Source organism: Eucyclogobius newberryi, unplaced genomic scaffold, assembly GCF_026437365.1.
Source record: "Eucyclogobius newberryi isolate DKJ021-1_F unplaced genomic scaffold, fEucNew1.0.hap1 SCAF_18, whole genome shotgun sequence".
In the NCBI taxonomy this organism is placed as follows: Eukaryota; Metazoa; Chordata; class Actinopteri; order Gobiiformes; family Gobiidae; genus Eucyclogobius; species Eucyclogobius newberryi.
In genome coordinates this window covers 23,589,400-23,612,459 of record NW_027315812.1, presented here as the reverse complement: position 1 = coordinate 23,612,459, position 23,060 = coordinate 23,589,400, and the positions used below count along the sequence as shown (strand labels likewise).

At 41.7% G+C, this 23,060-nt stretch overlaps 3 protein-coding genes across 3 annotated transcripts in view; 2 read left to right on the top strand and 1 right to left on the bottom strand.

Annotated features, from left to right (window-relative positions):
* Positions 1 to 1,879: 1,879 nt before the first annotated feature.
* Positions 1,880 to 8,792, bottom strand: med1l (mediator complex subunit 1-like). Its single transcript, XM_072451143.1, is given in 17 exon segments — positions 1,880 to 2,283; positions 3,394 to 3,496; positions 3,697 to 3,792; positions 3,870 to 4,068; positions 4,150 to 4,256; positions 4,459 to 4,583; positions 4,665 to 4,770; positions 4,914 to 4,983; positions 4,986 to 5,121; positions 5,179 to 5,253; positions 5,335 to 5,406; positions 5,493 to 5,521; positions 5,593 to 5,719; positions 5,793 to 5,847; positions 6,497 to 6,572; positions 7,943 to 8,028; positions 8,734 to 8,792. Coding segments are annotated over 16 exon segments (1,794 nt in total). The 5' UTR covers positions 8,027 to 8,028; positions 8,734 to 8,792; the 3' UTR covers positions 1,880 to 1,949.
* A 236-nt stretch (positions 8,793 to 9,028) lies between these two features.
* Positions 9,029 to 15,958, top strand: ralaa (v-ral simian leukemia viral oncogene homolog Aa (ras related)). The gene is made up of 5 exons (XM_072451142.1): positions 9,029 to 9,184; positions 10,477 to 10,685; positions 10,779 to 10,987; positions 12,062 to 12,236; positions 13,300 to 15,958. The coding sequence occupies exons 2-5, from the start codon at positions 10,572 to 10,574 to the stop codon at positions 13,420 to 13,422; spliced, it is 621 nt and encodes a 206-aa protein (XP_072307243.1). The 5' UTR covers positions 9,029 to 9,184; positions 10,477 to 10,571; the 3' UTR covers positions 13,423 to 15,958.
* A 167-nt stretch (positions 15,959 to 16,125) lies between these two features.
* Positions 16,126 to 23,060, top strand: part of cdk13 (cyclin dependent kinase 13) — a 7,953-nt gene continuing 1,018 nt past the window's right edge. Inside the window, exons 1-14 of the mRNA XM_072451141.1 lie at positions 16,126 to 18,131; positions 18,323 to 18,877; positions 18,947 to 19,105; positions 19,179 to 19,318; positions 19,399 to 19,569; positions 19,650 to 19,839; positions 19,909 to 19,965; positions 20,070 to 20,171; positions 20,282 to 20,359; positions 20,433 to 20,549; positions 21,117 to 21,248; positions 21,320 to 21,516; positions 21,863 to 22,333; positions 22,793 to 23,060. The exon at positions 22,793 to 23,060 is cut by the window's right edge and continues 1,018 nt beyond it. Coding sequence (XP_072307242.1) covers positions 17,023 to 18,131; positions 18,323 to 18,877; positions 18,947 to 19,105; positions 19,179 to 19,318; positions 19,399 to 19,569; positions 19,650 to 19,839; positions 19,909 to 19,965; positions 20,070 to 20,171; positions 20,282 to 20,359; positions 20,433 to 20,549; positions 21,117 to 21,248; positions 21,320 to 21,516; positions 21,863 to 22,333; positions 22,793 to 23,060 — 3,746 coding nt within the window. The 5' untranslated portion in view covers positions 16,126 to 17,022. The remainder of the gene's footprint in view (positions 18,132 to 18,322; positions 18,878 to 18,946; positions 19,106 to 19,178; positions 19,319 to 19,398; positions 19,570 to 19,649; positions 19,840 to 19,908; positions 19,966 to 20,069; positions 20,172 to 20,281; positions 20,360 to 20,432; positions 20,550 to 21,116; positions 21,249 to 21,319; positions 21,517 to 21,862; positions 22,334 to 22,792) is intronic.

Genomic DNA, 23,060 nt, shown 5'->3' with positions numbered 1-23,060 from the left:
GAATAGTGAGCAGCTGTTTATCGGGAGTGTGCGCGCGCGATCGGGGCCAGACGAGTCGTGAGGACGCGCAAGCACCGCCGGAGAAATGTGGATTTAAAGAGACCGCATGAAGGCCGAGGAGCCGAGGGGATGAGGAGGAGGAGGGATGAGCCGCGAGGAGACGGGCCGCAGCGGGTTAAACGTGAAGGAGAGCTGGAGATCACACACTCTCGAGTGCGTTTGTAGTAGAAACTGCAGCTCTGGTTTATTCTTCAAGGACCTGGCGTTGGAAACTGAACTGACGTGTGACCAGAGGCATTCCATGTGGCTGAACACAATGGCAATTACTACTAAGTGTCACCAGGAGCTAAGTGTGCGTTTAGAGACCAGAGCAAAGTTGGAAAGTGTTCTTTTTGTAATTGTTAGGAACTAGAACTATTCTGTAACAGTTAGGAATTAGAACTAGTCGATCTATAAAGCAGAAGTGCCATAAGCTATAGCCCAGTGTCTTTTTTGAGTCAAAAGTCATACTTTTCAGGCTGAAAAGATACCCCGGCACACCACCAAAACTGTGGTGAATAATGCTGGTTCTCTACATTTGGCAATAGTGATTTACTTTATTTTTGGTACAGAAGTTTGCAAACACTCCATTAATTACATGTATGAATCTTAACTCAAATTGAACACTTCTTTCAAGGCTCACCTGTGTTCCTTGGTACACTGGGTGAAAACCTTCAAACAAGTTTACTAAAAGCAATTTGTACTGAATTTGTATTGCATTTGTATTGGATTTGTATTGAATTTGTATTGGATTTGTACTGGATTTGTATTGAATTTGTATTGGATTTGTACTGAATTTGTACTGGATTTGTATTGGATTTGTACTGAATTTGTATTGAATTTGTATTGAATTTGTATTGGATTTGTATTGGATTTGTACTGGATTTGTATTGAATTTGTACTGGATTTGTACTGGATTTGTATTGAATTTGTATTGGATTTGTACTGAATTTGTATTGGATTTGTATTGAATTTGTATTGGATTTGTACTGAATTTGTATTGGATTTGTATTGAATTTGTATTGGATTTGTATTGGATTTGTATTGAATTTGTATTGGATTTGTATTGGATTTGTATTGAATTTGTATTGGATTTGTATTGAATTTGTATTGGATTTGTATTGAATTTGTATTGGATTTGTATTGGATTTGTATTGGATTTGTATTGGATTTGTATTGAATTTGTATTGAATTTGTATGTAATTTGTATTGGATTTGTATTGGATTTGTACTGGATTTGTATTGGATTTGTATTGGTGGCAAAGTATCAATGTCGTTTTGAGTGAAGAGAAGTAGCAACAATATGGGAACATTTGTTTCCAAGAATAGCTCCCAAACAGGTCATTGGATATCTTCAAGACAAAAGCAGTTGTTTGGCATTGACAGTTGGCATATTAGTTTCAAAATCTATTTGTATCATAGATTTATCCAAAGCTTAGTAATACTATTATAGGCCGGCTGAATTACATCATAAATCTGGATTTCTGTGCTAATTCCCCTTAACTGAGGGCATTGTGCATTCAGAAGTCTACTACCCGAAATCAAATACTAACAAAGTGATATTTTTACATTCAAGTTGTTTATTTGAGCTGTGTGGTCTATACTTACAGACCATAAAGAATGCATTATGTACTTTAGCAGCGTTTGATTGGCTCACATGGTACCAATCACCCGGGCTCTTGGCTGTCTAAAGCAAGGTCAAATGCCAAACCTCAAACCCTTTACAGCCAAGCTACCTCTGCCACACTGGAATGCTCCGGCTCTGCCTTTTCTATTTGTCATTTGTTTAACTATAGCAAATTAACAAGCCATATAACAGCTATAATTGCACATTTATGAGTACAGTTTTAGTGCAGCAACCTTTATTGAATTCTAATGGTTTTAAAAATGCGTATTAAAGCAAGTGTTGTTTAAATGAGCTCTGACAGCGGGTCGTTACTGGTCATCCATGGTGAAAACACGCCCACGGGAGGTAAGGGGTAGGGGTCGCCGGGCGGACTTTGGTTTATTTCAGGCAGCAGCTCGGATTGGGACACAGACACAGCGGCGTAACCGGACAGGGCCTCGCGGTCCTCTGGCACAGCTGCGCTCCGGGAGAATGTGGCCGCGGCGCCGTCCGTGTCCATCATGGAGACGCCGGGAGGAGACGCGTGGTCGTCCTCTGTGATGGCCGGAGCGCTCTGGGGAACCCTCTCGCTCAGCTTACTGTACAAGGTCTGCAGGGTCACGGGAAGGGAACGGCACCTGAGGAAATGAGAAGAGGAGAGTGAGGTTCCCCTGATTTTTGCCTGTGCAGTTTTGTACAGCGCTGTAAATGATCTTATGGTCTGATAAAGTATAACAAAGGAGACATATTATATGCTTTTGTTCCTCATTATTTTACATTTTGTTCATTGTAAAGCACAATATTGATCTAAAACAGCTTAGTAATAGAAACAGGTCCATTGACTTCCTGTTCAAAACTGCAGAACTTCATGGTGACGTTTCACTGTAAACAAGAAGCAGATTATCATTCACATGTTTGATATTTTAGAACTCTACATACATCACTCTTGAGTTCTCATTTTTCAAATAATCACAAGTACAGGGATGTGGGTGGGAATAGGGGGTAGGTAATGAATGGGATTTTTCAGCCTCAGTTGTAGGACATTGGAGGATTACTTGCATGAAAGAATCAATCAAAATACAACCTCGAGTAAACTAATGAGGCAACACCACTGTAACAAGGTTAAATGCTTAGTTGAATTTGCTGAAAATGTTCCTTCAAGATGTAATACGCCATTTAATGTATAAATATAGTAATGTAAGAGCCTTTGAATTGTCATTCTAGAAGACGATATCATTTCAGATGGAAGGCAGAGGCCTGCATAACTTTAATGGAGCTTTTGTGAAAACACACTTTCACTTTAAGCAAACAGAGATGACGTGTGTGTAACTAGGTGCCAGTTTTTGTTTCATGTGGATAGGCCCAGTAATTATAGATATATTCATCATAAACCAGGTCAACAATGTAAACACCAAATTGCCCCATAATGTTTAAACTGCATTTTCGAATGCTGTGATGTTTAAAAAAGTAACATAATGCACAGGCGAGGCTAAAACGCTGAGGAAACACCATTTGCAATCTTTTACTTTGTCTGCATAGAAATGATATGAAAGACTTTTTTATCTTTGGCATCTGACGAGAACCAGGACTACTACTGTAAACAAAGTAATTTAAACTTTGATACTTTCATCTTCTGAAATATGGCAATCATTATAGTACCAAAACATAATCTTGTCAGGATTATTTTTAGATAATAGCCTCAAAGATAAGGATTATAAGTACACTGTGAGATGTAGAAAATACCCAACCTCTTCATGACAGCAGAGATACATTCCTCCAATGATGGATCATCCAGTCCTGCCCCAAACAGTCTGCAGGTCACCTGATGAGAACCAGGGACGCACACTACCACTGTAAACAAATCGTTTGAACATTTATAGCATATAACTACTACTTTATGTATTGTTAGTTTATATTAAGTGCTTATCTTTTGTCATAGCACAACACTAGTAAGTAGAAGTGACGACAGCTCAGAATATCACATAAAACTGGACTAATCTCAGTAGCATTGAGAGAACAGTTATGTGAGGTCATAACTATGAACTGCTCACAGACAGACAGGGAGTCGGTGTCAGGTCGATGGAAGGTGACAGTGAAGCGCGTGTCAGTCTCTGGGAGGACTTCAAAGTGCAGCGCACACGGCAGACCTGACACAATCCAAACATCTGTTACATTATCAACTCAAAATATTCCTCAAACTGTAGAGAAAAAGTTGAATGCTTACTTAGAGAGGCACATTTGGATGTTAGTGCAGTCATTAGAATAGAGTTGATGGCACACTGGTGACGCAGCAGCTGGAGTAGTGCAGGCACATGGGACAGATGGGTGAAGGGAACAGTATCCACTAAAGTGGCTCTGTGAGCAGGCCCCGCCCACGCTTCTCCTGGGAAAATGTATGTGTGCATCCCACCCTCTGCCACAGACTAGACACAAGACATAAGGAGAAGATCATATTTTTATTACTGTTAAAGTCTTTATTACTGTTAAAGTCTTTATTAACATACCACAGAGGTAATGATGTCCTGGCCATCTGTAGTGTCCCCATGAGTGTTTGCAGTTAGAAGACTGGACAATGGTGCCCACTGCAGGTCAACATCTGGTACTGGCACGCCTGGTATACAGTAGGACACAGACAGTAATCTTAACAGACACTTTAGTGTTTCTTTATGAAAAGCAGTGAATCATGTGCTCATGGTAAATATATACAGTCACATGTAGTGTTTCTGTCAACAACAACTTGCAATGTACTTATTAATACTCGTACTGTATTTAATGAACACAATGGAATCTATACAAGACATAAATGCATTCACCAGTAATGTGACTGAGCTTGCTCCACAAAGATGGCACCATTGCCACTTCAGGCTGCAGCTTAAGCAGGAAGCAGGCTGGCACCTGGTCACATGACACTTCATCCAGGGATTCAAACATGGGGTAGCTGGAATAAACATCAGCATAATCTTACTATAAGATCCATGCATATGACAAAGGTTGAATGTAAAGCAAAGGGAGGTTGTACCCCTGTGCATCCAGCTGTGGAGGCTGGGAGATGGAGGGCGCCACCTGCAGGCGATAGGGAACATCACTGAGCCCAACACTCACCTGGGCTGTGTGCACCACTGCCTCTGGCACAGAATGTAGAAACCGTATGTAAATAATGAAAAAGCAAAATCAATGTAATTTGACAACTGAGGACATCACAGTATCATTCAAAACAGAACATACTGAAGTAGGATTTGTAGTGAGAGGCACGAATAAAGCATTTTACCAGAAACTGGTGTCAGCCCAGAGTCAGGAGACACATAGAACTGGACAGTCAATGGACAATCTTCAGAAAAATGATTTACATTAATTTATGTAATGACACATTACATTCAGTACATGGACCGTGATACCAGCCTTCTTTTCCAAATGTAACAGAGCCAACAATGCCACTGTTTATGAGTTCAGTTTTAGAACCAGCATCATCTGAGGTCCTGAGGGAAAGAAAGAGAATCAAAACTGAACTCACTGAAATGACTTGTTACACTTACCTTGGTAAATGTGATATTTGCTCCAAATCTTTTCCCAGGGCTTGCAGCGAATCAAATAATTTTAGTTTTAATTCACTGCAAAAGAATAAAACAGAAAAACCTGAATCTATACAGAACACAGTAGTTATACGTTATATCCCTGAGGCTAATGCATACGCGTCTCCAGGGATGTTGTACTGGCTGAAAAGATCCCCAAGCCTTTTGGAAAACTTGGCAAAATCTTTAGATCTACAACACAAACATGTATTTTTTGTATTAATCCTTTAAACCCTCCCCAAGTTCAAAATGTCTGCGTCTTAAACCAACACGCTCACCTCAACAGCTCCAGAAATGACTCGCTGGGCTGCAAACCAATTACATTTCATTAGAGTACAGTCAGCAGGTCTTCTTTTTCGAATGACATAGTTGACTGACCACGGGGGCTCCTCCGTGTGGGGCCACTTTGACCACTTGGACCCCACCGCAGGGCAACAACACCACCTCCAGGTAGAAGAGGTCAGCCGTCAGGTAACATGTTCCATCTGTGACGTGGAACCCGAGCCTGCACGGGACAACGACAGGTTCAAAGAGACCGCACAGCCACACGCTCAGCATATCACAAGCACTGGTTTTACCCGTGTTGATTGGCAATCGTTTCCAGTCGAGTCTTCATGGCGTTTATGGATGACACTGGAACAAAAACACGATGGAGTTAATGTAGAATGTGAACCGAAACTTTACGTTACTGCCAGATGTGTCAAAAGTATAGGCAAAATCATATTAAAAAAAGTAAACAAGTCAAGGAATAACCCAACAAGCTTCTCCATCACCACTTGTAACAATGATAAAGATAGTTAACAAGATTATATTTAGATTATATTCATGTTTGATAAATGTGAAAAACCAACAAGCTATACAGCTTGGTTTCATATTTATGACAGATGACATCAAGTAAAGAAAGAAAACTAAATTCCCTTAAAAACACTATAAGTATGCAAAACATATTGATCTTTAAAAAGTTCAAAAGTAATAACTTAGTAGTGCTGCATTTATGAATCAAGTGTACCATTTGACATTTTTATTCAATAATGCAACGGTCATTGTCACAAGGACTTTATGCACTGTGTCTGTATAGAAAATTATGACTATTAAATTATGACTATTTTATCTATAGGTAAACTAGTCACAATAAGTCGATGATTCATTGCAGCCCTATAGTATATTGTTCAAGTACAAGGTTATTTCTTCTTTCTTTCTCATTTTTATTTAATTTACCCACTTGAGTTCTTGACTATTCCTGTAATATTGAAAGACTTTGATGTATTATTATCATTACTACCGTTAAAAACCTCCTGGAGCCTCTGCATGGATCTCATCAAGGGTTCACATGGTTTGGATTCACCTCTGGATTTATCCTAGAGGGAGACAAGAAGCCATACATAATATACACCTTTTAAAATGTCAGAAGAACGTTTAAATTCCAAGTCATTAGACATTTTCAAAGATCAACTGACATGAGATCCAAATGATTCAAAGTCTTCACAAAAACAACAAACATTTTGAATTTCCAGTGTTAGTTTGGTTTTCTATTACAAAAAAATGGACGAAATAACAACATTTTCTAACCTTAAAAATGTGAATTATGTAATAAATTTGCATCCTTTGATATTTCTCCTCATACTCTCCCGTTTTTGGCACGAAACTATCTTCACCTACTATGACGCAAACGTATTAAAAGTACCTAGGTAGCTTCACGTTAATACTTTGGGCTTTATCTGAGCCTGAGAAGCATCCCGACTGGCACAAAAGTTTATGACTAAGCCTGGCTTGCTTATCCCGTTTGGACCACACATTGCTTCATCCCACAGAGTAATCGTCGGGCCCAGAGAGACTGAGCACGGCCAAGCACCACTTTACGTTAATCCCAAATACTATCTCCACTGCTGCTCCACCCAGGACAAATCGTATTAAAATAACGCCCAGGACTTTGGTTGTCAGTTTCACTCTGCGTGAGGAAACCCAACACTGTAATCTAAAAGTAGGGAGGTCAAGATTATTAGTTTAACCGATAATCGTGATTATTTATGTCACAATATAATCGTAAAGCTAAAAAAAAAAAAGATCTTGATATTTTTTAGAAGAACATTTAATTATTTTTTCAACAAAATTTATGGCAGTGTGACATTTTCAATTTCTAGTTCAATTAAAATAAATGTGACGATTTTAGAAGCAAAATGTAGTACTTTCTGCTCAGACTTTCCTCAATGTAATAAACCTAAATATAAAGTACATTTCTATCTTTTTGTTTATGTCAATTTGATCATTCAGACAGTTTGATTTGATAAGGCAGGTCATATATTGAGGAGCGGTAACGTGTTGAGAAAACAAGGAAAGAAAATTCTGGATTTTTAAAAATGTTTTGGTTATGACGTAAATAATTGCGAATAATCGTTAAATCGCGCTGTTTATCCTCACAATAAATTTGAAATCGTGACATCCCTAGTCATGAGTGAGATTTCATACATGAATACTGAAATAGAATTGCTGTTGTGTTTTATACATCTTTGTTTGTTGAGGTTTGAAGTCAAGATACTAGATGTGATAAGCTAAATTGTCATTGCACACAAAGCTGGTGGTGAAACAAAGGGCGGTGTGTTTGGGGGTAAATGACCTCAGATCCTGGCACAAGATATTTGGGAGAGTAACACACTGGGCTTGTTAGAAAATTAAATAGTTTCACGAGTTCAAGCTGTTAAATCAATTGTAATGTATGTATATGTGCTACCATGCATCTTCTCACAAGTTGAAACGTCTCATTCCACGATTTCTCTGCAAATTTGCTGCGCAGGTCAGAGATTTTAGTTTCCATTTCTGCATTAGAGATCACTGTTAAAACACAAAAACACTGATCTATAATAGGACATAAAAGGTTTCTTTTTAAAGGGTGAAGTAGACAAATTTTCAGTTTTTAGACCAACCTGCCCAGAGACTACAGGTGTAAATGAGCATTCTAGTGTAACTTAATGAATGGTTTACAAAAATATGTTGAATTGGAATCTGTAGTGGCACTTGATGGGTTAAAAAAAGTTTTTAAAAAATGTAAAAATAAATAAATACCGGTAAATAAAATGTACTGACTGAGAAATGTTGATGTTTTTCTTGAAATAATTGTGTTTCTTTTAATAATGTAATGGTGAAATCTTGAACTGTGTTGGTCAAATGTGTCAAATCTTTGCAATAGATTCTGAATCTTTAACTTCCTGGTTAAATAAAGTTATACATAATTAATAAAACATAACTTGGCACCAGTATATTCCCATTTGACAGTCTTTCTTTGTCAGTTTTGCTCTCTTCATGTACAAATAATACAAATAATGGCTACAACGGAATATATAGGGAAAAACCAGGGCAAGCATAGGTCAACACACTACTGTACTGCTTTAAATGCGACTTGGAAGAGTTTTTTTTTGGGAAAATACATTTTGGAAAAAAGTTACAATTTCAAATATAACTTTATGTTGACGAATGGTTGAAATAAAAGTCCATATAAATGGGTAAAACAGCGTTGCAGTTTACCTTTTTCTATTTCGCTGACTTGAACGCGGTCCTCCTGCAAGACACACGTGCGCAACACTTATGCTAATCAACCAATTAACCCATTTTAACTCATCAACGCGCAAAGCTAATACACTACGACATAAAAACTATTAAATCTAGAACCCTGCGAGTCACAAACGTCTCAAATGAACAGATGCATTCGGACAAATTCGATACGGTTGTCTGGTCTCGGGTTGGCGGGTGGGACCGGGGCAGGCGTTGTCAGAGCGAGCCGTGTCCGCAGGACGCGCAGTCAGTCTGGCGTTAGCAGCAGCTCCCTCCTCCTCCCAGTCTCCGGAGTTAGCTTCAGCGCTAGCCATGAGCTAACAGGCGGCTAACAGCGAGCGAGCTAACGTCAGGTCTTTTTCATCTCACTTCCTATAAACGCCTTCGCCCGGACGCTGCCAACTCGGACGTGGTCGTTTCACAGGTGCGTGGTGCGTTTTGTGAGTTAAAAATAGCAAATAAGTCAGGTTTTTGTGTTTCGTTTTGCAATTTTTACGTTGGACCGTTTAGTTGTGATGATTATTAGCTGCTTGTTATCACGCGCTAGCCGCTTTTAGCCGCCGGTTTGGCTGGAAAACGATGCCAAAACACTCGTCTGTGGTGTGTTGACATTGCTCGTAGTATAATGTGTCTTTGGTGCTAAATCTTTTTAATCGTGGGCTCGATGCAGTAGGAGCGGGTTAGCCTTTTAGCCGCCACCTGCCCGTCCTTTTATCCAGCAGCAGGTACTTTGAATGACACTCAAAGAGAACACTTGTCTGTCATGGAGTAAAGGTGAGATCATGTCGAGGCTAAAGTCTGTGAGCTCTGATGAAACGACTCATTATTGCATTAGTCATGGCTTTGCTAAAAGTCATGACGAGATTAATGACTGGTTAATATCTCTATTTATTCTAATGTAGTTACAGCGATGCTTTATTGGCATTAGTTAGGAATTAAATGTAAGAAAAGTGCATCTTCACGTGATCTTAAAAGCACTGCGTGTGTAAAGTAGTCGGCTTAATGCAAGTGCATTCCACTGCTAATGGTGCTTTTAAAATGCAGCCCGGGGTTATTTATTTCCTCTCAAACTGAAGAAGCTCAGAGGTGAATGACAGCGCCTTCAGAACTCCACTAAATCTAGTCTTGTCCAGCTGAGCTTTCGGTTCATTTGTATAATGACCTCCTGGCTGGATTCCCGTCCTTATCGCTGCTTAGCAAAGGCCTTTCTGATGGAAGAGCTCAGCAGTCACTCCACATCATGTTGTTCCCACACATTTAAAGGGACAAGAGTTTGTGACATGTCGGTGTGTATTTGCTCTTGTACCTCTGTGGATAAGACTGTTTGGTCTTGAAGATAGTTTTTTAAAAATACAGACTACATGGCATTGTTTATCAAGGTTAACTAACTATAACACAACAACCTTCCACCATGAATATCTGATTAACATTGGTAAAAGAAAGTTGAACTTCTATGCGAATTTATACATAATCTCCAAATCAACTGTCCTTTTTTAGATTTAAACTTCAGTGTGCAACTTTAATCAATATGTTATTATTAGAAGCTCTTTATTATATCAGGCACCTTCTACAAGAGGGCCGTGCACTGAGCACACAGTGTATTGTAATATTGTTATAGTGACAATGTCTAGTTTTAAAGACGGGCAAAACCACTTTTATAGATGTGAGAGCCTCAGAAATGATGACAAAACAAACCTTTCCTTCCTGTGCTTGCAGCTTCTTGGAGACTCGGATTGATTACTGCAGCCTTCTCATAATAATCACCTTGAACTTTCACCTCTCCACACTCCAATCTCTTTTTACACAAAGCCATGGCTGCCGCTAAGCCTAAAGGCCAGAACTCTCTGGCCCTCCACAAAGTGATCATGGTGGGCAGTGGAGGCGTGGGCAAATCAGCCCTCACTCTCCAGTTCATGTATGACGAGGTGAGCCTGTGCTTCATTTCATGTTTCAGTTTGAGACTTCATCTTGAGTTTCTATATAAATAATATAATATAATAAAATATTTCCTTTGATAGTTTGTGGAGGACTATGAGCCGACCAAAGCCGACAGTTATAGGAAGAAAGTGGTTTTGGACGGAGAGGAGGTGCAGATCGACATCCTGGACACGGCTGGACAAGAGGACTATGCTGCCATTCGGGACAACTACTTCCGCAGTGGCGAGGGCTTCCTCTGTGTGTTTTCCATCACTGAGCTGGAGTCATTCGCAGCCACAGTAGACTTCAGGTTCAGTATTGCTGGGTTTCAGATGACATGACATTTTATTTACTTCTATGCAAACTAACTGATGGATTACATTAGGGCTGCAGCTATAGAGTAATATAAGAGTATAGTAATCTAGTAATCTATCCATTATTTTTTTTGATTAATCAAGTAATCTGTTAATTTTTGTGTAAATGGGTAAAACTTTTTAAAAACATATAAATCTTCTTTTAAATAAATGTTATAGTTTATGGTAAAAAAAACAAATAAGGAGTTTCTGCTTAAAATAACTCTGCAATATTTCACTTCACCAGTCCAGGCTGTTCTGTTTGTATTTAAAGGACTAATTAACTTGTTACAGACTGAACAGTTACAGTAGCCTTAAAATAAGAAGCGAGACCAGTGATCCCTGGTGTTTTGAGCTGTAACTCTGCATTTAGCAGCGTTAGCTCCGTGTGCCGTTCACTTTAGCCTCTGTGTCTTTGCCCCGTCAAAGCAGACTTTCTGTTTCATAATCGCGGTCCTCGCTGCAGTTTCCATGGATGTATTGCTGTTTCAAAGGCCAACAGAGAAGAGATTTTAAACTTGCGAGCTTGACTGGGAAGCAGAGTTTGCTGTGTGAAAGAGCTCAGAGGACACAAGAGGCTAAAGTGAACGAAACACAGAGCTAATGCTGCAACATTTCTGCAGAGTTACAGGTCAAAATACCGTGCTCTTTCACACAACAAAACTCTTCCCAGTCACACACTTGTGAGTTTCAAACTTGCCGCTTTCTCCTCAGTTGTGCTTTAGCTGCTTCAGGTCAGCGTGAAACAAGCTCTGTGTGAAACGAAAGCGCCACAGATTCACATGTTTTTAAATTTAAAATCATTGATGATATAAATTTAAAAATCATTGATATAAAATTATAATCAAAGCTTTTTTTTGTAATCTAATTACACCATTTACTCGAGTAATTGTTGCAGCCCTAGATTACGTATCAAATTTCAGATTTATTTAGTTACCTTCAGTCAGTTTTAATGTTGTAAATAAGTGAAACATGTTTTAAGCTGTCATTTAGTTTGAAGTAAATATGAATGTTCTTATGTTTTTGTACAGAGAGCAGATTCTACGGGTGAAAGAAGATGAAAACGTGCCCTTTCTCCTGGTCGGTAACAAGTCAGACTTGGACGATCGGCGGCAGGTGAGCGCAGAAGAAGCCAAGGCACGCGCTGAGCAGTGGGGCGTGTGCTACGTGGAGACCTCTGCCAAGACCCGGGCGAATGTCGACAAGGTCAGTGCCTACACAATATACTTAAGAAGATTTGTTTTTAACATTATCAGTTGTCTCTTTCTACATAAGCCAAGGACTGTAACACTAATATTGTGGGCTGTCACAAGATAACGAATTACAAGCTGAGGCTATCATTACATCCCTAGCAGTGTGTGAAGAAATTTGAAAATCTGTTGAAAATGAACATAGTTCTATGATGTCATCAACACAAATGTACGACTGTTAAGCATGAATTAATTTAGTCAAATACGGTAACCATCATGCAGCAGGTCACCACCCGCATAAAAGGTGTTGGTGAAGCACTGCTTCCCCTCCTGAGGCGCCGGACAGTTTGTTAGAATTACTTTGGGGCCGACCGATAGTCCCCCTCCATAGCCTCTCCAAACTCCTCCCAGCCCCGGGTTTTTGCCTCTGTGACGCCCTCTGTAACAGCACAAGCTGCGATCCGCCTGGTCCGCCGATACCTGTCTGGTGTTTGCCTTGGGAGACCCAACCAGTGGCGTGAAGCCCCCGACAACATGGCTCCTGGGATCATTTTACTGCTGTTAAGGTGTCGGTTCAAGGATAAACTTTACCAAATTTATCAGTCCAGACAAAACTAGGTACAATTCTTACAAAGGGGAGAAATGCATCAAAAATGTATAATGATGCAATTGTTGTTTTGGAGTTAATAATCAAAACTATTAAAAATGACCTCAAAAGGAGACAAAAATGTCAGGTGTAATCTAAAGTATAATGTGATATTTCTTTTGTGGTTAATTTTATGGTCCATTCATGTTTTGTGATATATTTGAACTTCAACCAGGACATTTACAGGATTGTTTTACTATATTTCTGATGCATTGTGAAAATATAATCTAAATATCATATAAAGATAATTTGGAAAAAAATGAGAGCCGACCTCTAGTTTGTCAGCATATACAATCATTTTAACTGGTGAAGTGACTTGTCTAACCAAAACCTTTTTTTAGAGATAATTTATACATTTTCAACACTTTATATTGGACGTTTATACAAAGTTTGTTGACTTGACTGACTCGAGCGCCCATCTTCTCCGTGACAGGTGTTCTTTGACCTCATGAGGGAGATCCGAGCGCGTAAAATGGAGGACAGCAAAGAGAAGAACGGGAAGAAGAAAAGTAAAAGTTTGGCCAAGAGAATTCGAGAGAGATGCTGCATTTTATAGTGGTAAACAAAAGCAGGTACACTGCTTTGCGTACAGATACATTTCTCAGACTTTTGCATTTATTTTGTGCCCATACCTGCCCGTGACTTTCAGCTCCAGTAGGACAGGTAGTAGTAACGTGGCACTGCATACACCATTATAGCTCTAATTTTGTATGTGCTGACACTCCAAAATAATGTGCGTACTACTCTCTTTTAACCACAGCGCAGAGTGTAATAAGTGGATGGTGTTTTCATTTAGGCCTAATCTTGACAGCCTTGAAATGTTCCAAAACATTTTATTGTAAAGTTTGATGTGTATAGTATATTCAGAGTACTGTGCAGTACAAAATAAAACAACAGCAGTCACAGATTCAAAGGGGAATATGAAACTAAAATTCAGTTGTGGAAAACCCCTGGTCAAAACATTCTAGTCTTAATGCCTAGCCATCTTTAGCGCAGCCAAAAGTGCCACCGCGGGACACGTACATTGCACTGCTCAATTTGTATAGCTGTTTTGTTTGTTTTTCCTTCACACAAACGGGCTATTGTTGAAACAAAGCCGGAGCTGAAGTTTTGATGCCATTCCAGTTTGTGCTCTGTTCCTTTTTATATGTTTAAATCGTTCTTATTTTTGTCTTTTTGCCCCTCGGTCCACACTACATGCACTACATCAACTCTAAAATCCTGACTACTTTTAATTATACTAATTTATCATAATTGTATTTATTTATTTCCTTTATTAGACTAAAATTTTGGTCAGTTTGAATTAAAGGTGCTTTACCATATTTTTCACTGTCTTTAAAATGTGAAAAACATTTTAAACTCGCTAATGCAGTCATTGCATCCTAATTCCTTTACAAGGGATTTTCTCAAGTTTTCAGTTTTGCCATCCAGTTAAGCTAACAACAACTAGCATGCTAACAGTGTACTTCCTGTTTGGCGAAGAATAACACGCTCTATAATTGGATTCAGACAGCAAACATCTGTCTTATTTTTCTCCTGCTTTTACTATGAATATCTGTACTGGGGCAAAACTACTTTTAGAGCAGGTTTATGTAATTATTATTATTATTGTTTGTGTCGGTTGTTGCAATGAAACCCCATAGATTTGACAATATGAAGGCGTAAATGACTGAAAAACAGTTCACCAAAGAATCGCGCTTGCTAGCACATACAAGTGCCCATCAAACTTTTTAGAGGCGAATGATAAGAAGGTTAACGTCACCACGAAGAGCTTTGTGCCGTGGCGGGCGTGTATGTAAACGGTGTGTAAATATCGGGAAAGATGGGAGGAAGAGGATATGTCTTAAGACTTTCTCACGGCCAAGAAACGAGCGCATCACTGTGGCCTCTGTCCTTTGTGAATGTGGTCACTTCTCCCCTTTTACTTGACTGTAATAGTTAAGATGCGAGCTTGTGGTTACAGGAAAAACATATTTATGTCCTTGGCTAACAAATACTTAACCCGGAAAATTGGCTTCTGGACTGAAGATTGTCTGTCAGTGTAAGAATTTGGAAAAAAGATTCAATAATTTTCATATCTGACGAATGATTTGGTTACACATAGACCAAACTGCACTGTGAAACATGCTTTGCTTTCCTCCAACCACAATGTTTTTGTATCTTTTAATCTTTATTTCATTTAATATATTATACTTTTATATAATAAGACTGATGCTTGAGCTTGTCCAACATTTTACTTAATTTTACCTACACTTACAAACCTTAAATTTTGAGAGGAAGATATGAAGTTCTGAAGAAACCAATTCTCATAATCTAAAATCTATGCAAAATAAGGAATTTGAAAGAATGTATCTATAACACTACCTGCAGCAAACTAAAGTCACTGAGATTCGCTTAAAAGCTTGCCTGTAAATTAAAATAAAGGTGTTTGTAACTTTGTAACATAAATTGACATTGCTATTACAAATCATGTTTTACTTGATCATTGAAAAGCACAGTGTGTTAGTGTGGAGGAGGAGAAATGAGGCATGTTTTGAACTAAAAATTCAAAAATGCTGTTGACTTGAAGGCTTAAAATGTAGTTTTGCGTAAGGGCTAACTTGTAGTTAACCAAGACATGACTGAAACACCTCAGAGTAAGCAGAAGGCGCAGACGAAAACTCTCAATGTTGTCTACATTGTTTCAATTGTGATATCAAGATTCAAATTGCTTCTGTTGAATCGATTACTTTTAGTCATTATTGTTTACTTTTGGATTTGTGTGTTAGCTTATACTATGATGGCCCAAATGTTTTCAAGGGGGTTTGGTGGGTAATATTTAACTAAATGTGTGAAAGCTCTGAGCGTTCTCTCCTACTGGGTATTCAATTAACTTGCCTTTTATATAAATATCATTACTCCAGTAGGGAATAGATTTGTCCTGATCGGATGACAGAGTGTGTTTTTAATAACATGTTTCCTCCATGTTTACTTATGTTAGACATAACCACTAATGTAGCCTATATGTTGGTAAATGCAAGGTGCAATGCTTACATTTCAACTCATTTTGTGACTTATTTGGAAATGGCAAATAAAGTGGATATTACTAATAATTGTGTGTGTGTGTTGCTCTTTTATCCGCGGTACTAAACAAATATAGTGTGAACTATAAAGCTGTTATAAGTTGTATTCGCGCGTGCGGAGGGCAGGGGTTCCCCTCGTGAGTGACGTACGCGCTGATCTGGATTACGTTCACAGGCGTCATTGGTTGACGCCGACGCACGGGCCTACAGTTTGAAAGCTGTCTGGGCCCGGAGCAGCGGTACCGTTAGCCACCACCAACAAAGTTACTGTATTATTACTCTCATCCCGGGACCAATTTGGGCATTTTGCCCCGGAGGACAAGTTGTGGGTGTCCATGAAGTCCCCGGCGCATATCGCACCTCTCCTGGACGCGTGAAGGCAGCGGACTATTTGCTCATTGTTTTGATTGCATTCTCGCTGAGCGGCTTGGACTATGTGTGCAGAGAAAGACGCGGCTCCAGTGCATGGAGCTAACTCTGTGCTAACCTAGCAGCGGCTCCCCGGCTAACTCGTGTGAGCACTTCCTTGTTGCACAGTGCAGAGTGATGGGAAGCGAGAGGAGATTTGGGAAGAGACTGGATTTGTTTCTTTCAATGTAACGCAATGTTCTGAATGGATTTGTGCGTGAACAGGAGCCACAACTTCCCAGCACAGACTGCTGTGGACACCGACGGGGCTGCAGGTGGGAGCTGTGACCATGAAGTGAAATGCGACTGACTAGCCGAATCTCGTTAGCTAGCGGCTAAGCACACTAGCATCGGCTAACTCGTTTTGAGTGCGTATTTGGGCGCTTATTTTTATTGACGAACTACAATGACAAGCACAACGTGTATCATGTTACAATTTCTACGGACACTTGACTGCTAAACAGTCTTCTGTGGCACATAACATTCACATAGTGGGCTTTGTAATGCTAACAGGCAGCTAGCTAGCTGGCTTACCAATTGTCAGCTCGCTAGTCTGTGAGCTATTTAGCCTTTCCCAGCTAGGCCAATGTTTTGTTCCATGGAACAAGTGCCCCAGCTGAGAAGGCACACATTCTACACTCACTAGCATTAGTAACCAGCACGTCCTTTATCCGTGTGTGGAGCCAATGCCTAACACAGAGGTGCTCCGGGAGGGCCGGGCTCGCAGCCCCTCTGCACACAGAAATGCTATCAGGCAGGACAGGCGCAGCAGCGGCCAGCGGGACAAGCACCGGGACAAGGTGCGACCGTCTACCTCCAAGAAGAAGAGGCGCAGACAGGCCAGGGACAGAACCCTGTGCCGCTCAGGACTGACAGGGGCACACAACCACGAACGAAAAGACGCGTTTGAAAAAGACGCCGAACTTCAGACATTGGTAGAGTACGATGACGTGAGCTCGCAGTCGGAGCGCTTTTCTGGGAGCCCTTCGCCTAAACTTGACCCACTGGCTGACAGTCTGCCGGGGGACCCACTCAGTGATGTTGACATTGGTGAATATAACGGCCCAGCATCCCCAGACAAAAGTTTGTCCAGAAGTCGTCAGGTGGTTAGTGTGAGTAAGGGTCAAACTAAAGGACCATCAGAAAAGGTCAAACAGGACAGGGAGCTGAGCAGGAGAAAGGAGCGCAGGAGCCGCGAGAAGGACTCTAAAGTTAGGAGTGGAGCCAGCCTAAGTGGCTCTAAAAACCAGAGAGACACAGCAAGAACCAGTGACCGAAATGGAAAGAGGACATCAACTTCACAATCTGCAGATAAAAGGGATTCAAAAGGGCACAGGAGTAAAACGAGACCTGATAAAGAGCCGCCCTCTGCATATCGAGAAGCTCCTCTGGCTTACAGAGAAGATCGAGAAGATCTCAGGGCATACAGGAGGAGTCCTGGGTTGAAAACAGAAAGTCCCTATGGGACATCTTACAATTACCAATCTCCTGCTTTTAACCAACCGGCATCTAGAAGAAGTCCACCTTATAGCAGCAAAAAACTCTCTCCCATTACCACACATTACAACAGAGATTCAGATACATATGGATCATATGGTGTCTCAAAGTCTCCCAGTTCTTACTCTAGCAACAAACGGAAACGTTCCCCAGCCAGTCCAGCCAACTGGCGCAGGTCACCAAGTTATGGCCGACACACCCCTTATGAACAAGGAGAGTTTGGGTCCAGTCCTTATGCAAGCCGGAAAAGGTCCAGGAGTCCTTACAAGAAGTCTATGAGCCCAAGTCCAGATGTTAGGTAAGATTCATGTGTGATTACATAATAATGAAAGGTTAATTTGAATGGAGTATTAACCATGCCAATTGTGATCTTCCTGCTGTCCCTAACAAACGTGTCATGATTTTTGTTGCTTCAGTGAGACAAGATGAGACTCTCATTCTAAAAAGTTGTGACATTTGATCTGAGGTCTGTTTCTGTGCTCTTCGTAGGCGTTCTGCCCGCTCCCGCAGCAGAAGTCCCTATACCTCCTCCAGACATTCTCGTTCACGCAGTCGCCACCGTCACACTCGCTCTCGCAGTCGTCCATCGAGTCTTTCACCGAGCACGCTCACGTTCAAATCCAGTCTCGCTGCGGAACTGAGCAAGCAGAAAAAGGTTAAAGCTGCTGAAGCTGCAGCCAAAGCCAAGAATGCCAGCAACACATCTACTCCGACCAAAGGTTCTGCGCACCAGCCCAGTCCCAAGACCAACCACACCTCACGGAAAGGACGGCCCCCGTCACCCCCTCCGGAGAAAGGGCCCCGGACCCCTCCACTGAGTGCACCACCCACTCCCCCAGACCGCTCCATCAAGAGGAGCAGTGAGCACCACACGTCAAAGGACAGGGACGGGAAGAGCAAAGAGGATTCACTACAGCGTGATAAGAGGAAAGCACCAGCAGCCGCACCACTGAAGGAAAAGGACAAAAACACTGCCTCAGTCGGAGCTAGTTTGTTGTCTTTGCCAATGCCGCTTGCAGTGGAGAACACAGACAAGGGAGAAAGGTAAAGTATTGGGTTTTTCAGTTTTAAGTTGCGTTTTTTATCTGGTACTTAATGATTTTCTTTTAATAGCTTGAAGGACAACATGCTCTCAGGAAAGAAGAAGTCTGAGAGGAAGGCTCGACCCCTTTTGACTGATCTGCCCCTGCCTCCTGAGCTTCTTTGTAGCATTGTGTCTCCTCACAGTCCAATGGACGAGAAAAAGTCTCAAACTATCCGCAGAAGACCCAAGTATGCTGTTGTGCAGTGTTATTTGTATGCACCGTAGATGTCATGCTTGTGGCTGACCAGGTTTGTTTTCCAGAATATGTGGACCAAGATATGGTGAGATTAAAGAGATCGAAATCGACTGGGGCAAACGCTGTGTGGACAAATTTGAGATCATTGGCATCACAGGAGAGGGAACATATGGGCAAGTGTACAAAGCTAAAGACAAAGACACTGGTTAGTATTCAGAGAATAAGTTTAGAAAATGTGGTTAGGAATGTTTGATCTGGCAGATAAATGCATTGGTTTCTCCACAGCTGAGATGGTGGCTTTGAAGAAGGTCAGACTGGACAATGAAAAGGAAGGCTTCCCAATCACAGCAATCCGAGAGATCAAAATCCTGCGACAACTTAACCACAAGAGCATCATAAACATGAAGGAGATAGTTACAGATAAGGAGGATGCGCTGGACTTTAAAAATGATAAAGGTTAAAAGACTTGTACTAAACGCACTCATTTTGAGTTTGTAAAACACAAACTTAATGCATTTGTTGATTCTTTTATTCAGGTGCTTTTTATTTAGTATTTGAATACATGGACCACGACCTGATGGGCCTGCTTGAGTCTGGCCTGGTTCATTTCAATGAGAGCCATATTAAGTCTTTCATGCGCCAGCTGCTGGAGGGCCTCGATTACTGCCATAAGAAAAACTTTCTTCACAGGGACATCAAGTGTTCCAATATTCTGCTCAATAACAAGTGAGTTAATACAGTCAGTCCCTAAACTATCATTTAGGCTGGTGTTTAATGTGTGTGTTCACTTTTCAGAGGTCAAATAAAGCTGGCTGACTTTGGGCTCGCTCGGCTGTATAACTCTGAGGAAAGGTGAGTTTAAAGCATCCCATGTCTTACCAGCTGTGTAGGATTTATGACCTGATTTCATTTGAATAATTGCATTAACTCTTTTTGTTTGTTTTTATTTTTTCTAGCCGGCCATACACCAACAAAGTGATCACACTATGGTATCGTCCCCCAGAACTGCTCCTGGGTGAGGAGAGATACACCCCTGCCATCGACGTTTGGAGTTGCGGGTAAGAATTCAAACTTAGACTTTAGTTCTGAGTTTAGTCCCCATTTTGCTGTGGTGTGTTTGCACACTTAGTTTCTAGAATATGAAAATAACAACTCCTGATGTTTCCAGGTGTATTCTCGGAGAGCTCTTCACTAAGAGACCAATATTTCAAGCAAATCAAGAACTGGCGCAGTTGGAGTTAATTAGGTTTGAAGAAGAAAATTGACCCCAGTATTTTCTATTTATTGAACCTTTCTAAATGGCTCCTCTTCACCTGCAGTCGGATCTGTGGGAGTCCGTGCCCTGCTGTCTGGCCTGATGTCATAAAACTTCCCTTCTTCAACACGATGAAACCAAAGAAACAATACAGGAGACGACTACGAGAGGAGTTTGCCTTGTAAGTTTGTTGTGTTCATGGCTGCTATATAATGGGTTATTCAGTTATGTATACATACACATCCTTACTTAAAGGTGGAATGGACGATTTTTCAGCATTTTTTTTTATCATATTTCCTCGTGGCGTGGATAAATCATTTGTCCTGCCACGTATCAATCATAAAACGCACCTATCGCTCACCTGCAGCCGCGTGCGGTTCGTTTCCGCGTGCCTAAGCGCATGGATCTATCATAATATAGTTCCCTCAGTGTACGGGGCAAAATGAAGACGGAGAAAGACAGTTCGAGCTGACGCAGAAGTGGACAGAAATCTACGGGAGACGAGCGATGCGATGCGCTCCGTTGCGCTAATAAACAAACGCACGTGTGTGTTGTATCAGTCCGCACGGGGGAGTGGCATGTGCACTTCCACCTGAGGTCTCAAATTGCCAAAAAATCGTCCATTGCGCCTTTAACCTGTAATAAAATGAAATCCATTTGTCTCACTTTGTTATAGTGGCTAATAGTTAGAAACTTAACTCAACAAAGTCCTACTGCAGTAACTTGGATGTTTGTCTCCTTTATCCAGTATTCCTCCAGCCGCCCTGGACCTGTTTGATCACATGTTGAACCTGGATCCCAGCAAAAGGTGCACGGCCGAACAAGCGCTGGGCAGTGAGTTCCTGAAGGACGTGGACCCAGACAAGATGCCCCCACCAGAGTATGTTTACACATGTGAATATTACACATTTGTGTTTCACTTGACTGTTCTCACCTGTCCGTCTCTGCCAGTCTTCCTCTGTGGCAGGACTGTCATGAGCTGTGGAGTAAGAAGCGTCGACGTCAGAAGCAGATGCCAGAGGAGCTGGCGGCCCCCAAAGCCCCCCGTAAAGAGCTGGGGCTGGACGACAGCCGCAGCAACACTCCCCAGGGCTTTCCTGTCCCTGGGACTCTGAAAGCTCCAAACACAGCTGCCTCTGCACTGCTGGGTGAGTCCCACTGCTGTCTGTGGAGGCATCTCCCCAGAACAATATTCAGATGATATTTTAATACCCCATTAACCATGGTTAAGGTTCAAGTATTGTATAAAACAATTAACCACAGAAGTGCAGAAGAATTACTTTATACCTTGTTTGGGAGGTTACACAAGATAATTGATAATTAATAATTTAATCAGCTCTTTTTGCTGTAAATGGTAAAATTAGGAATTATATGTAAAAATTATGTAAAATTAGAATATCCAGTACATCTCTAAAACATCAATTGCAATATTGTATTTTTTTATACACCACCTGGTTGCTTGTGGCTTGATGTATTTCCGTGCCTCTTGCACAGACCCAAAGGGCCCCCACTCGCAGCTGACTCAGGAGCAGTTGACGGTGCTGCTGAACTTCCTGGGCCAGGCCAAGACCTCGGCCAACACGGCACAGTTCGTGCAAGTCATGGGCACTAAAGTGAACCAGGAGACGCTGCAGCAGCTGTCCAAAGCCCTGGCCCCAACGGAGCCCGCGGAGCCGCCTCCACAACCCGCGCCTGCCAAAGTTCCCCAGCCCACAGGAGTGCCCCGCACACCCCCGATGCCCAAGCCCCCCTCGCCCCCCACGCCCAAACCAGCCTGTATCCCGGAAGGAGAGGTCGCAGCCACTCAGACCGCCATGACAATGCTCCTGGCCCAGCTGCTCCAGGCCCAGCAGGCCCAGAGACAGGAGCCCGGCGACGCAGCAGAAGGAGCAGAGAACAACAGCAGTGTTCCAGCCGCTGCCCCGGACGCCCAGCAACCGCCCGAGCCCAGCCCCGTGTCTCCAGGTAAGGATCGCATTAGTATCACTTTAAATTGATGGCAATACTCTGGTTGCAACATGTATCAAAGGAAATACAAATCGTAATTTTTAATCATAGTCCTCTTATTTCCCAAGGATAACAAAATATCCTTCAAACCAGGAGCATTAAAGTACTATTTGTCCTTTAATGCTCCTGGAGCTGTAACGAATCATTAGTTTAATAGTTGACTAGTCTAGCAGTTATTTCTATTGGAGACTGAAGACAGATAGATATAGATAATTAAGAATAAAGTGTTTTATTGAAAACGATTCAAGTCGTAAAGACATGATTAGTTGATTCATTGTTGCAGCCTTAGTCCCGGACATGATTTAAAATGTTAATAGTCATAAATGTGATTTGATACTTTTACAAACTCATTTATTCCTAAGTATTCCCCACGTCTCCACACTGTAAATGACTCTTTTCACCACTCGTGTGTTCCAGTGTCTGAAGTTGGGGGCATGTCCATACTACCTCCAGACCAGCGGCCCCCCGAGCCCCCAGAGCCTCCCCCTCACGCAGACTTGGACTACAGACAGCCCCCCCCTGAACCCAAACCCAACCTGGCTCCCCCTCTGCCGCCCTCAGGCCTGGCCCCGCCTCCGCTCCCACCCTCAGGACCAGACCCCGCCCTCCCCACAGCTACCACAGATTACAGCCAGCCCCACCCTCCTCCCCCGTCCTTCCCTCCCGCCGGCTTCGCAGACAGCTT

Excerpts from the sequence above, each read along its gene's own strand:
- ralaa (XM_072451142.1), top strand. The coding sequence starts at position 10,572 with ATGGCTGCCGCTAAGCCTAAAGGCCAGAACTCTCTGGCCCTCCACAAA. Across the intron at positions 10,686-10,778 it reads TCCAGTTCATGTATGACGAG|TTTGTGGAGGACTATGAGCC; the intron begins GTGAGCCTGTGC and ends TTCCTTTGATAG. Across the intron at positions 12,237-13,299 it reads CCCGGGCGAATGTCGACAAG|GTGTTCTTTGACCTCATGAG; the intron begins GTCAGTGCCTAC and ends TCTCCGTGACAG.